This window comes from Ascaphus truei, assembly GCF_040206685.1.
Source record: "Ascaphus truei isolate aAscTru1 chromosome 3 unlocalized genomic scaffold, aAscTru1.hap1 SUPER_3_unloc_9, whole genome shotgun sequence".
NCBI classification, from domain to species: domain Eukaryota; kingdom Metazoa; phylum Chordata; class Amphibia; order Anura; family Ascaphidae; genus Ascaphus; species Ascaphus truei.
Genome location: NW_027453832.1, coordinates 244297 through 258765, shown reverse-complemented (window position 1 = coordinate 258765; position 14469 = coordinate 244297). Strand labels below are relative to the sequence as shown.

General features: G+C 57.2%; 1 protein-coding gene across 1 annotated transcript in view; it reads right to left on the bottom strand.

Moving 5' to 3' along the window:
• The window catches only part of PWP2 (PWP2 small subunit processome component), a 66388-nt gene that overhangs the window by 22271 nt on the left and 29648 nt on the right, over positions 1-14469 (bottom strand). The window contains 8 exon segments of the mRNA XM_075580597.1: positions 511-658; positions 2939-3011; positions 3014-3088; positions 3091-3117; positions 5311-5461; positions 7820-7967; positions 8079-8227; positions 13982-14118. Coding sequence (XP_075436712.1) covers positions 511-658; positions 2939-3011; positions 3014-3088; positions 3091-3117; positions 5311-5461; positions 7820-7967; positions 8079-8227; positions 13982-14118 — 908 coding nt within the window.

The window sequence follows — 14469 nt, the reverse complement described above, 5'->3', positions numbered from 1 at the left end:
AGTTAGAGATATAGGGGGGAGAAGAGTTAGAGAGATGGGGGGGAGAAGAGTTAGAGATATAGGGGGGAGAAGAGTTAGAGATATAGGGGGGAGAAGAGTTAGAGATATGGGGGGGAGAAGAGTTAGAGAGATAGGGGGGGAGAAGAGTTAGAGAGATAAGGGGGGGAGAAGAGTTAGAGATATAGGGGGGAGAAGAGTTAGAGATATAGGGGGGAGAAGAGTTAGAGAGATAGGGGGGAGAAGAGTTAGAGAGATAGGGGGGGAGAAGAGTTAGAGAGATAGGGGGGGAGAAGAGTTAGAGAGATAGGGGGGAGAAGAGTTAGGCTAAGGCCCCGCTCCCCGCTGACATACACAGACCGCGATATGCGGTCTGTAGGGAGCGGGAGCCGGAGCGGGAGGTGGGAGGCTTGAGCGGGGAGGGGGGCGTGGCTTGAGCGGAGGGACTCCTCCCATCCCCCCCTGGCACTCCTCCCATCCCCCCCTGGCACTCCTCCCATCCCCCCCTCGCACCTCCATGGCATCCAGTGAGTGATTACAGGAGATCTCAAACTTCTTTGCCAGTATTTGTTCGGGGACGTGATATATACAGACGTAGCGCGAGGCTCCGCCTGCAAGCAGCGCCCGCCCGTCCGCGGAGTAACACAGAGCCGTGAACGCCCTGCGGAGCAAACACAGGGAGGGGGGGTCACAGTGCGGAGCAAACACAGGGGGGGGGTCACAGTGCGGAGCAAACACAGGGGGGGGGTCACAGTGCGGAGCAAACACAGGGAGGGGGGGTCACAGTGCGGAGCAAACACAGGGAGGGGGGGGTCACAGTGCGGAGCAAACACAGGGAGGGTCACAGTGCGGAGCAAACACAGGGAGGGGGGGTCACAGTGCGGAGCAAACACAGGGGGGGGGTCACAGTGCGGAGCAAACACAGGAGGGGGGGTCACAGTGCGGAGCAAACACAGGGAGGGGGGGGGTCACAGTGCGGAGCAAACACAGGGAGGGGGGGGGGTCACAGTGCGGAGCAAACACAGGGAGGGGGGGTCACAGTGCGGAGCAAACACAGGGAGGGGGGGTCACAGTGCGGAGCAAACACAGGGAGGGGGGGGGTCACAGTGCGGAGCAAACACAGGGAGGGGGGGGTCACAGTGCGGAGCAAACACAGGGAGGGGGGGGTCACAGTGCGGAGCAAACACAGGGAGGGGGGGGTCACAGTGCGGAGCAAACACAGGGAGGGGGGGTCACAGTGCGGAGCAAACACAGGGAGGGGGGGGGGTCACAGTGCGGAGCAAACACAGGGAGGGGGGTCACAGTGCGGAGCAAACACAGGGGGGGGGGTCACAGTGCGGAGCAAACACAGGGAGGGGGGGGTCACAGTGCGGAGCAAACACAGGGAGGGGGGTCACAGTGCGGAGCAAACAGAGGGGGGGTCACAGTGCAGAGCAAACACAGGGAGGGGGGGTCACAGTGCGGAGCAAACACAGGGGGGGTCACAGTGCGGAGCAAACACAGGGAGGGGGGGTCACAGTGCGGAGCAAACACAGGGGGGGTCACAGTGCGGAGCAAACACAGGGAGGGGGGGTCACAGTGCAGAGCAAACACAGGGGGGTCACAGTGCGAAGCAAACACAGGGGGGTCACAGTGCGGAGCAAACACAGGGGGGGTCACAGTGCGGAGCAAACACAGGGGGCGTCACAGTGCGGAGCAAACACAGAGGGGGTCACAGTGCGGAGCAAACACAGGGGGGGTCACAGTGCGGAGCAAACACAGTGGGGGTCACAGTGCGGAGCAAACACAGGGGGGGTCACAGTGCGGAGCAAACACAGGGGGGGTCACAGTGCGGAGCAAACACAGGGGGGGTCACAGTGCGGAGCAAACACAGGGGGGGTCACAGTGCGGAGCAAACACAGGGGGGGGTCACAGTGCGGAGCAAACACAGGGGGGGGTCACAGTGCGGAGCAAACACAGGGGGGGTCACAGTGCGGAGCAAACACAAGGGGGGGTCACAGTGCAGAGCAAACACAAGGGGGGTCACAGTGCGGAGCAAACACAATGGGGGGTCACAGTGCAGAGCAAACACAGGGGGGGTCACAGTGCGGAGCAAACACAATGGGGGGTCACAGTGCGGAGCAAACACAGGGGGTGGGGGTCACAGTGGGAGGGAGGTCAGGAGGAGAGACGGAGGGGGGGGTCAGGAGGAGAGAGGGAGGGGGGGGGTCAGGAGGAGAGAGGGAGGGGGGGGTCAGGAGGAGAGAGGGAGGGGGGGGTCAGGAGGAGAGAGGGAGGGGGGGTCAGGAGGAGAGCGGGAGGGAGGGGTCAGGAGGAGAGCGGGAGGGAGGGGTCAGGAGGATAGTGGGAGGGAGGGGTCAGGAGGAGAGAGGGAGGGGGGGGTCAGGAGGAGAGCGGGAGGGAGGGGTCAGGAGGATAGTGGGAGGGGGGGTCAGGAGGATAGTGGGAGGGGGGGGTCAGGAGGAGAGAGGGAGGGGGCGGTCAGGAGGAGAGAGGGAAGGGGGTCAGGAGGAGAGAGGGGGGGGGGGTCAGGAGGAGAGAGGGGGGGGGGGGTCAGGAGGAGAGAGGGAGGGGGGTCAGGAGGAGGGTCAGTAAGAGGGGGTTGTGGCCAGTAAGAGGGGGTTGTGGCCAGTAAGAGGGGGTTGTGGCCAGTAAGAGGGGTTGTGGTCAGTAAGAGGGGGTTGTGGTCAGTAAGAGGGGGTTGTGGCCAGTAAGAGGGGGTTGTGGCCAGTAAGAGGGGGTTGTGGTCAGTAAGAGGGGGTTGTGGCCAGTAAGAGGGGGTTGTGGTCAGTAAGAGGGGGTTGTGGTCAGTAAGAGGGGGTTGTGGTCAGTAAGAGGGGGTTGTGGTCAGTAAGAGGGGTCACGCACTGCATGTCCCAGGACCGTGCAGACTCTGGCAGTGTCCGTCACAGTGGGGTCGGGGGTGAGAGGTCAGACTTACTTGCCCTTGGCGGAGTGTTTAGCGGTCACTTTGTCCAGCTCCTTGCGGCCGAGCTGCAGGTCATGTCTCCCTCGATGGATCCGGTCTGACACCCCTTCTCAGGGTCCCACAGAGTGATCTGACCGTCCAGCGAGGCCACGGCCAGCTCACCCCGTCCGGCCGGAAGGTCACAGCCAGGGCTGGAGGAAACGGGTCAAAGGTCAGAGAGAGAGAGAGAGAGAGAGAGAGAGAGAGACACACACGAGAGAGAGAGACACACGAGAGAGAGACACACGAGAGAGAGACACACGAGAGAGAGACACACGAGAGACACGAGAGAGAGAGACACACACGAGAGAGAGAGACACACGAGAGAGAGAGAGAGACACACACGAGAGAGAGAGAGAGAGAGACACACGAGAGCGAGAGAGAGACACGAGAGAGCGAGAGAGAGAGAGAGAGACACACGAGAGAGAGAGAGAGAGAGAGAGAGAGAGAGAGAGACACACGAGAGAGAGAGAGAGAGACACACGAGAGAGAGAGAGAGAGAGAGAGACACACGAGAGAGAGAGAGAGAGAGAGAGAGAGAGAGAGACACACGAGAGAGAGAGAGAGAGACACGAGAGAGAGAGAGACACACGAGAGAGAGAGACACGAGAGAGAGAGAGAGACACACGAGAGAGAGAGACACATTAGAGAGAGAGAGACACACGAGAGAGAGAGAGAGACACGAGAGAGAGAGAGACACGAGAGAGAGACACGAGAGAGAGAGACACACGAGAGAGAGAGACACACACGAGAGAGACACACACGAGAGAGACACACACGAGAGAGAGACACACACGAGAGAGAGAGACACGTGAGAGAGAGACACGTGAGAGAGAGACACGTGAGAGAGAGACACGTGAGAGAGACACGAGAGAGAGACACGAGAGAGAGACACGAGAGAGACACGAGAGAGAGACACGAGAGAGAGAAATGGGGGGGAGAGAGAGACGAGAGAGACACAAGAGAGAGAGAGACACGAGAGAGAGAGACACACGAGAGAGAGAGAGAGACACGAGAGAGAGAGAGAGAGACACACACGAGAGAGAGACACACACGAGAGAGAGACACACACGAGAGAGAGACACACGAGAGAGAGACACACACGAGAGAGAGACACACGAGAGAGAGACACACGAGAGAGAGACACACGAGAGAGAGACACACGAGAGAGACACACACGAGAGAAAGACACACGAGAGAGAGAGAGACGAAAGAGAGAGAGAGACGAAAGAGAGAGAGAGAGAGAGAGAGAGACGAGAGAGACACACGAGAGAGAGAGACACACACGAGAGAGAGAGAGAGAGACAGACACACGAGAGAGAGAGAGAGACACACACGAGAGAGAGAGACACACACGAGAGAGAGAGAGAGAGACACACGAGAGAGAGACACACACGAGAGAGAGACACACACGAGAGAGAGACACACGAGAGAGAGAGAGAGAGACACACGAGAGAGAGAGAGAGACAGACACACGAGAGAGAGAGAGAGACACACACGAGAGAGAGAGAGAGAGAGAGACACACACGAGAGAGAGAGAGAGAGACACACGAGAGAGAGAGAGAGAGAGAGAGACAGACACACGAGAGAGAGATAGAGACACACGAGAGAGAGAGAGAGAGAGAGACACACGAGAGAGACACACGAGAGAGAGACACGAGAGAGACACACGAGAGAGAGACACACGAGAGAGAGAGAGACACACGAGAGAGAGAGACAGAGAGAGAGAGAGTATAGGGACTGCCATCCATCAAAGACATGAGAAGTACAGGGGGACCCCACACAGACAAGAGGGGGTGTCCCCCACGGGGAGGTCTCGGGGGACCCCATAGACACAAGAAGGGGTGTCCCCCACGGGGAGGTCTCGGTGGGCCCCCACAGACACAAGAGGGGGTGCCCCCCACGGGGAGGTCTCGGGGGACCCCACAGACACAAGAGGGGGTGCCCCCCACAGGGAGGTCTCGGGGGACCCCACAGACACAAGAGGGGATGCCCCCCACGGGGAGGTCTCGGGGGACCCCACAGACACAAGAGGGGGTGCCCCACACAGGGAGGTCTCGGGGGACCCCACAGACACAAGAGGGGGTGCCCCCCACGGGGAGGTCTCGGGGGACCCCACAGACACGAGGGGGTGTCCCCCACGGGGGGGCCTCGGGGGACCCCACAGACATAAGAGGGGGTGTCCCCCACGGGGGAGGTCTTGGGGGACCCCACAGACACAAGAGGGGTGGCCCCCACGGGGAGGTCTTGGGGGACCCCACAGACAAGAGGGGGTGCCCCCCACGGGGAGGTCTCGGGGGACCCCACAGACACAAGAGGGGGTGCCCCCCACGGGGAGGTCTCACCGTCAGACCCCAGGCTCAGGGTCTCCGTGGTTTTCCAGCTGTCCCCCATGTCCCACAGTCTGACCGTCTTGTCCCAGGACGCAGTGGCCAGCACTGACCGCCACGGGTTAAAGGTCACGCTGCTGATCGGCCCTTCGTGTCCGACCAGGACCTGCGGGGTGAGGGAGCAGCAGAGGGGGTCATTCCATGGAGGGGTGGGGGGGGGGGGGCACGGGTAAGGGAGGGAGGCGGGTTACACAGGGAGGAGAAAGGAGGGCAGGGAATATATGAGGAGAAGGGCGGGGGGGAATATATGGGGAGGGGAGGAGGGGTATATTATATACGGGGAGGGGAGGAGGGGTATATTATATACGGGGAGGGGAGGAGGGGTATATTATATACGGGGAGGGGAGGAGGGGTATATTATATACGGGGAGGGGAGGAGGGGTATATTATATACGGGGAGGGGAGGAGGGGTATATTATATACGGGGAGGGGAGGAGGGGTATATTATATACGGGGAGGGGAGGAGGGGTATATTATATACGGGGAGGGGAGGAGGGGTATATTATATACGGGGAGGGAGGGGCGGTAGATACGGGGAGGTAGATACGGGAGGGCGGGGGGGGGGGTAGATACGGGGAGGGCGGGGGGGGTAGATACGGGGAGGGCGGGGGGGGTAGATACGGGGAGGGCGGGGGGGTAGATACGGGGAGGGCGGGGGGGGTAGATACGGGGAGGGCGGGGGGGGGGGTAGATACGGGGAGGGCGGGGGGGGGTAGATACGGGGAGGGCGGGGGGGGTAGATACGGGGAGGGCGGGGGGGGTAGATACGGGGAGGGCAGGGGGGTAGATACGGGGAGGGCGGGGGTATACATGGGGAGGGCGGGGGGTATACATGGGGAGGGCGGGGGGTATACATGGGGAGGGCGGGGGGTATACATGGGGAGGGCGGGGGGTATACATGGGGAGGGCGGGGGGTGTACATGGGGAGGGGCGGGGGGTGTACATGGGGAGGGGTGGGGGGTATACATGGGGAGGGGTGGGGGGTATACATGGGGAGGGGCGGGGGGGTATACATGGGGAGGGGCGGGGGGAATACATGGGGAAGGGCGGGGGGTATACATGAGGAGGGGCGGGGGGTATACATGGGGAGGGGCGGGGGGTATACATGGGGAGGGGCGGGGGTATACATGGGGAGGGGCGGGGGGGTATACATTTATATATGGGGAGGGCGGGCGGGTATATATGGGGAGGGCGGGCGGGGGGGTATATATGGGGAGGGCGGGCGGGGGGGTATATATGGGGAGGGCGGGGGGGTATATATGGGGAGGGCGGGGGGGTATATATGGGGAGGGCGGGGGGGTAGATACGGGGAGGGCGGGTATGGTAGCTATGGGGAGGGTGGGGTAGATATGGGGAGGGCGGGGGGGTAGATACGGGGAGGGCGGGGGGGTAGATACGGGGAGGGCGGGGGGGGGGTAGATACGGGGAGGGCGGGGGGGGTATATATGGGGAGGGCGAGGGGGGGGTATATATGGGGATGGCGAGGGGGGGTGGGGTATATATGGGGAGGGGCGGGGGGTATATATGGGGAGGGGCAGGGGGGGTATATATGGGGAGGGGCGGGGGGGGTATATATGGGGAGGGGCGGGGGGGAATATATGGGGAGGGCATATATGGGGAGGGCGGGGGGGTATATATGGGGAGGGCATATATGGGGAGGGCGGGGGGGGGGTATATATGGGGAGGGCATATATGGGGAGGGCGGGGGGGGGGTATATATGGGGAGGGGCGGGGGGGGGGGTATATATGGGGAGGGGCGGGGGGGGTATATATGGGGAGGGCGGGGGGGTATATATGGGGAGGGCGGGGGGGGGGGGTATATATGGGGAGGGCGGGGGGTATATATGGGGAGGGCGGGGGGGTATATATGGGGAGGGCGGGGGGGTATATATGGGAGGGCGGGGGGGTATATATGGGGAGGGCGGGGGGGGTATATATGGGGAGGGCGGGGGGGGGTATATATGGGGAGGGCGGGGGGGGGGTATATATGGGGAGGGCGGGGGGGGTATATATGGGGAGGGCGGGGGGGTATATATGGGGAGGGCGGGGGGGGTATATATGGGGAGGGCGGGGGGGTATATATGGGGAGGGCGGGGGGGGTATATATTGGGAGGGCGGGGGGGTATATATGGGGAGGGCGGGGGGGTATATATGGGGAGGGCGGGGGGGGTATATATGGGGAGGGCGGGGGGGTATATATGGGGAGGGGCGGGGGGGGTATATATGGGGAGGGCGGGGGGTATATATGGGGAGGGCGGGGGGGTATATATGGGGAGGGCGGGGGGGTATATATGGGGAGGGCGGGGGGGTATATATGGGGAGGGCGGGGGGGGTATATATGGGGAGGGCGGGGGGGTATATATGGGGAGGGCGGGGGGGTATATATGGGGAGGGGCGGGGGGGTATACATGGGGAGGGGGGTGAGGTCAGTAGAAGCACTAGGACGCCTCGGCCCCCCACTCACGTCCAGCAGTCTCCCGGTTTGCAGGGACCACACGTAGACCTCGTACGAGTCGCGGGCGCCGGCGCACACGATCTCTCCGCTGCTGTCCACGGCCAGACAGGAGAACTGGGCCGGACGCGGGGACGTCAGCGTGCGGAAGTTACGGTACCTGCCGGCGGTAAGTACCCCTCATCAATGTGTCAGCGGACCCCCGCCGGTCGCCTGCGCGGACCTGGTTAGTGCCACATTCAGTGCCGGGTATGACCTGTCCCCGTGTTACCTGTGCAGGCTGAAGGCTCTCACGGTGCCATCCAGAGAAGCGCTGAGTATCACCTGTCCGTTGCTGGTGAATGTCACGGCCGTGACGCTGCTCGTGTGATCCGTGAACGTCACGAAACAAAATCCGCTGCTGGTGTCCCAAATCTTCACCTGCAGAGAGGGGGTCAGAGGTCAGCCCGTCCCGTCACCCGAGGGACAGAGGTCAGCCCGTCCCGTCACCCGAGGGACAGAGGTCAGCCCGTCCCCGAGGGACAGTGACACCCCGTCCTATCACCCGAGGCACAGAGTGACACCCCGTCCTGTCACCTGCCGAGAGGGACAGTGACACCCCGTCCTGTCACCTGCCGAGAGGGACAGTGACACCCCGTCCTGTCACCCGAGGCACAGAGTGACACCCCGTCCTGTCACCTGCCGAGAGGGACAGTGACACCCCGTCCTGTCACCCGAGGCACAGAGTGACACCCCGTCCTGTCACCTGCCGAGAGGGACAGTGACACCCAGGTAACTGATCAAAAAAAATCGAAATAGACAACACACAAAAAGCATGTATAGAAGTTGAACGAAGTGGTGCATTGTGGGACAGAGAGATGTGATGCAGAGTGGTGCATTGTGGGACAGAGAGATGTGATGCAGAGTGGTGCATTGTGGGACAGAGAGATGTGATGCAGAGTGGTGCATTGTGGGACAGAGTGATGTGATGCAGAGTGGTGCATTGTGGGACAGAGAGATGTGATGCAGAGTGGTGCATTGTGGGACAGAGAGATGTGATGCAGAGTGGTGCATTGTGGGACAGAGAGATGTGATGCAGAGTGGTGCATTGTGGGACAGAGAGATGTGATGCAGAGTGGTGCATTGTGGGACAGAGAGATGTGATGCAGAGTGGTGCATTGTGGGACAGAGATGTGATGCAGAGTGGTGCATTGTGGGACAGAGATGTGATGCAGAGTGGTGCATTGTGGGACAGAGATGTGATGCAGAGTGGTGCATTGTGGGACAGAGAGATGTGATGCAGAGTGATGCATTGTGGGACAGAGATGTGATGCAGAGTGGTGCATTGTGGGACAGAGATGTGATGCAGAGTGGTGCATTGTGGGACAGAGATGTGATGCAGAGTGGTGCATTGTGGGACAGAGAGATGTGATGCAGAGTGGTGCATTGTGGGACAGAGATGTGATGCAGAGTGGTGCATTGTGGGACAGAGAGATGTGATGCAGAGTGATGCATTGTGGGACAGAGAGATGTGATGCAGAGTGATGCATTGTGGGACAGAGAGATGTGATGCAGAGTGGTGCATTGTGGGACAGAGAGATGTGATGCAGAGTGGTGCATTGTGGGACAGAGAGATGTGATGCAGAGTGGTGCATTGTGGGACAGAGAGATGTGATGCAGAGTGGTGCATTGTGGGACAGAGAGATGTGATGCAGAGTGGTGCATTGTGGGACAGAGAGATGTGATGCAGAGTGGTGCATTGTGGGACAGAGAGATGTGATGCAGAGTGGTGCATTGTGGGACAGAGAGATGTGATGCAGAGTGGTGCATTGTGGGACAGAGAGATGTGATGCAGAGTGGTGCATTGTGGGACAGAGATGTGATGCAGAGTGGTGCATTGTGGGACAGAGATGTGATGCAGAGTGGTGCATTGTGGGACAGAGATGTGATGCAGAGTGGTGCATTGTGGGACAGAGAGATGTGATGCAGAGTGATGCATTGTGGGACAGAGATGTGATGCAGAGTGGTGCATTGTGGGACAGAGATGTGATGCAGAGTGGTGCATTGTGGGACAGAGATGTGATGCAGAGTGGTGCATTGTGGGACAGAGAGATGTGATGCAGAGTGGTGCATTGTGGGACAGAGATGTGATGCAGAGTGGTGCATTGTGGGACAGAGAGATGTGATGCAGAGTGGTGCATTGTGGGACAGAGAGATGTGATGCAGAGTGGTGCATTGTGGGACAGAGAGATGTGATGCAGAGTGGTGCATTGTGGGACAGAGAGATGTGATGCAGAGTGGTGCATTGTGGGACAGAGATGTGATGCAGAGTGGTGCATTGTGGGACAGAGAGATGTGATGCAGAGTGATGCATTGTGGGACAGAGAGATGTGATGCAGAGTGATGCATTGTGGGACAGAGATGTGATGCAGAGTGGTGCATTGTGGGACAGAGAGATGTGATGCAGAGTGGTGCATTGTGGGACAGAGAGATGTGATGCAGAGTGGTGCATTGTGGGACAGAGAGATGTGATGCAGAGTGGTGCATTGTGGGACAGAGATGTGATGCAGAGTGGTGCATTGTGGGACAGAGAGATGTGATGCAGAGTGGTGCATTGTGGGACAGAGAGATGTGATGCAGAGTGGTGCATTGTGGGACAGAGAGATGTGATGCAGAGTGGTGCATTGTGGGACAGAGAGATGTGATGCAGAGTGGTGCATTGTGGGACAGAGATGTGATGCAGAGTGGTGCATTGTGGGACAGAGATGTGATGCAGAGTGGTGCATTGTGGGACAGAGAGATGTGATGCAGAGTGATGCATTGTGGGACAGAGAGATGTGATGCAGAGTGGTGCATTGTGGGACAGAGAGATGTGATGCAGAGTGGTGCATTGTGGGACAGAGAGATGTGATGCAGAGTGGTGCATTGTGGGCCAGAGATGTGATGCAGAGTGGTGCATTGTGGGACAGAGAGATGTGATGCAGAGTGGTGCATTGTGGGACACAGAGAACCCTCTCTCCTCCCAAACAGTTATCCTAAGAAATGTATAGTTCCCAGCACACAAAAAGTCATAAAAAGGGAGAGGGAATATGCCAAAAAGGTGTAATGAGCAAAAAAACACAAAATCAAACGATATGTGAGCGCAGAACACAACCACAACACAACCACAGCACAACCACAACACAACCACAACACATCAAACGATGTGAGCGCAGAACACAACCACAACACAACCACAACACAACCACAACACAACCACAACACATCAAACGATATGTGAGCGCATAACACAACCACAATACAACCACAACACAACCACAACACAACCACAACACATCAAACGATATGTGAGCGCAGAACACAACCACAACACAACCACAACACAACCACAACACATCAAACGATATGTGAGCGCAGAACACAACCACAACACATCAAACGATATGTGAGCGCAGAACACAACCACAACACAACCACAGCACAACCACAGCACAACCACAGCACAACCACAGCACAACCACAGCACAACCACAACACAACCACAACACATCAAAAGAAAATCGGGAGAAAAACTAGGAAGGGGAGGGAGGGAAGGGGGGGGGTGGAAAAAGTAAAAAAGTGCAGGGGGAGGGGAGGGGGCGGCAACGTTTCGGGGTGAAAAAAAACCCTTCTTCAGGCCGTTCCCACGAGACACAAATACGTCTCATGTTGCTTCCCTGTCCCTCACAGTCCTACCTACAGAACAATGCAGCAAAGCAGCGACAAACGCGACTGAATAAATCCTTCAGGAAGGGGCTGCCATGCAGTCCGAGAAAACCAGTCCCAGTAATTACAGCCGCACCCTGTGTGTGCGTGTGCGTGTGCGTGTGCGTGTGTGTGTGTATATATACATACATATAATACATACACTATTACTTTATCCCTGTGAGGATCAGAGGTGTGTGTGTGTGTGTGTGTGTGTGTGTGTGTGTGTGTGTGTGTGTGTGTGTGTGTGTGTGTGTGTGTGTGTGTGTGTGTGTGTGTGTGTGTGTGTGTGTGTGTGTGTGTGTGTATATATACATATAATACACACACTATTACTTTATCCCTGTGGGGATCAGAGGATGGTGTGTGTGTGTGTGTGTGTGTGTGTGTGTGTGTGTGTGTATATATATATATATAATACACACACTATTACTTTATCCCTGTGGGGATCAGAGGATGGTGTGTGTGTGTGTGTGTGTGTATATATATATATATATATACATATAATACACACACTATTACTTTATCCCTGTGGGGATCAGAGGATGGTGTGTGTGTGTGTGTGTGTGTGTGTATATATATACTGTATATATATAATACACACACTATTACTTTATCCCTGTGGGGATCAGAGGATGGTGTGTGTGTGTGTGTGTGTGTATATATATATATATATATACATATAATACACACACTATTACTTTATCCCTGTGGGGATCAGAGGATGGTGTGTGTGTGTGTGTGTGTGTGTATATATATACTGTATATATATAATACACACACTATTACTTTATCCCTGTGGGGATCAGAGGATGGTGTGTGTGTGTGTGTGTGTGTATATATATATATATATATACATATAATACACACACTATTACTTTATCCCTGTGGGGATCAGAGGATGGTGTGTGTGTGTGTGTGTGTGTGTATATATATACTGTATATATATAATACACACACTATTACTTTATCCCTGTGGGGATCAGAGGTAACCTCTCCATGCAGAGTGCAGGAGTATACATGCACAAAGCTACACCACCTAGATACAGGCGATGGCCAACAGTGCCAATCACACGGGAGCTGCAGCAGAGCAAGTAATGCAGGGAGCACACGGTAAGGAGCACACGGTAAGGAGCACACGGTAAGGAGCACACGCTAAGGAGCACACGCTAAGGAGCACACGCTAAGGAGCACACAGAGCTCAGCGGGACCACCCAGAGTTCCTGCACGCGTGTTAACGGGAACGGCAGCTGCTATTCTGACTTGGTCTGTATCCTCCCGTTACCCGTGTTCCCGGCATTACTTGCTATGCTGCAGCCCCCCCCCCCCCCTCCCCCTGTACTTTTATACTTTTTCCCACCCCCTCCCTCCCTCCCGATTTTCTTTTGATGTGTTGTGGTTGTGTTGTGGTTGTGTTCTGCGCTCACATCGTTTGATGTGTTGTGGTTGTGTTCTGCGCTCACATATCCTTTGATGTGTTGTGGTTGTGTTGTGGTTGTGTTGTGGTTGTGTTGTGGTTGTGGTTGTGTTGTGGTTGTGTTGTGCGCTCACATATCGTTTGATGTGTTGTGGTTGTGTTGTGGTTGTGTTGTGGATGTGTTGTGGTTGTGTTGTGGTTGTGTTGTGGTTGTGTTGTGGTTGTGTTGTGCGCTCACATATCGTTTGATGTGTTGTGGTTGTGTTGTGGTTGTAGTTTGGTTGTGTTGTGGTTGTGTCCTGTGCTCACATATCCTTTGATGTGTTGTGGTTGTGTTGTGGTTGTGTTGTGGTTGTGTTGTGGTTGTGTTGTGCGCTCACATATCGTTTGATGTGTTGTGGTTGTGTTGTGGTTGTGGATGTGTTGTGCGCTCACATATCGTTTGATGTGTTGTGGATGTGTTGTGGTTGTGTTGTGGTTGTGTTGTGGTTGTGTTCTGCGCTCACATCTCGTTTGATGTGTTGTGGTTGTGTTGTGCGCTCACATATCGTTTGATGTGTTGTGGTTGTGTTGTGGCTGTGTTGTGCGCTCACATATCGTTTGATGTGTTGTGGTTGTGCTGTGGTTGTGTTGTGGTTGTGTTGTGCGCTCACATATCGTTTGATGTGTTGTGGTTGTGTTGTGGTTGTGCTGTGGTTGTGTTGTGCGCTCACATATCGTTTGATTTGTGTTTTTTGCTCCTTAAACCTTTTTGGCATATTCCCTCCCCCCCTTTTTTGGACATTTTGTGTGCTGGGAACTATACATTTCTCCAGGTAACTGATCCTATCATTGGGGGTATACAGGGGGTATACAGTGGGTATACAGGGGGGACGGGTGAGCCCCTCAAACACACAATCCTAATTTACAGATGGGGGAGCCTGAGACCCCGCAAACTCCCCCAACTCTCACCCCTCAAACTCACCATACCTCCCCTCGCTCCCATGCCCCCCCTCTCTCCCATACCCCCCCTCGCTCCCATGCCCCCCCCTCACCTTGCCGTCGTCCCCGCCAGTCACCACGTGCCGCCCGTCGGGCGAGTAGCTCAGGGACACCATGTTATTGAAATGTCCCTGCTGCTTCATCACATAGGACTCGCTCTGCCACTCCCACACCAACAACTGCCCCAGGCCTGCGGGGCACACAGGGAGGGGTAAATACCAGGGTGAGGTGGGGTGGAGAAACGCATGGGGGCGACGAGGGGGGGAGAAACGCATGGGGGCGACGAGGGGGGGAGAAACGCATGGGGACGACGAGGGGGGGAGAAACGCATGGGGGCGACGAGGGGGGGAGAAACGCATGGGGACGACAGAGGGGGAGGACATGGAGCGAGGGGGGGTATGGGAGCGAGGGGGGGTATGGGAGCGAGGGGGGTATGGGAGCGAGAGGGGGTATGGGAGCGAGAGGGGGTATGGGAGCGAGAGGGGGTATGGGAGCGAGGGGGGGTATGGGAGCGAGGGGGGGGTATGGGAGCGAGGGGTGG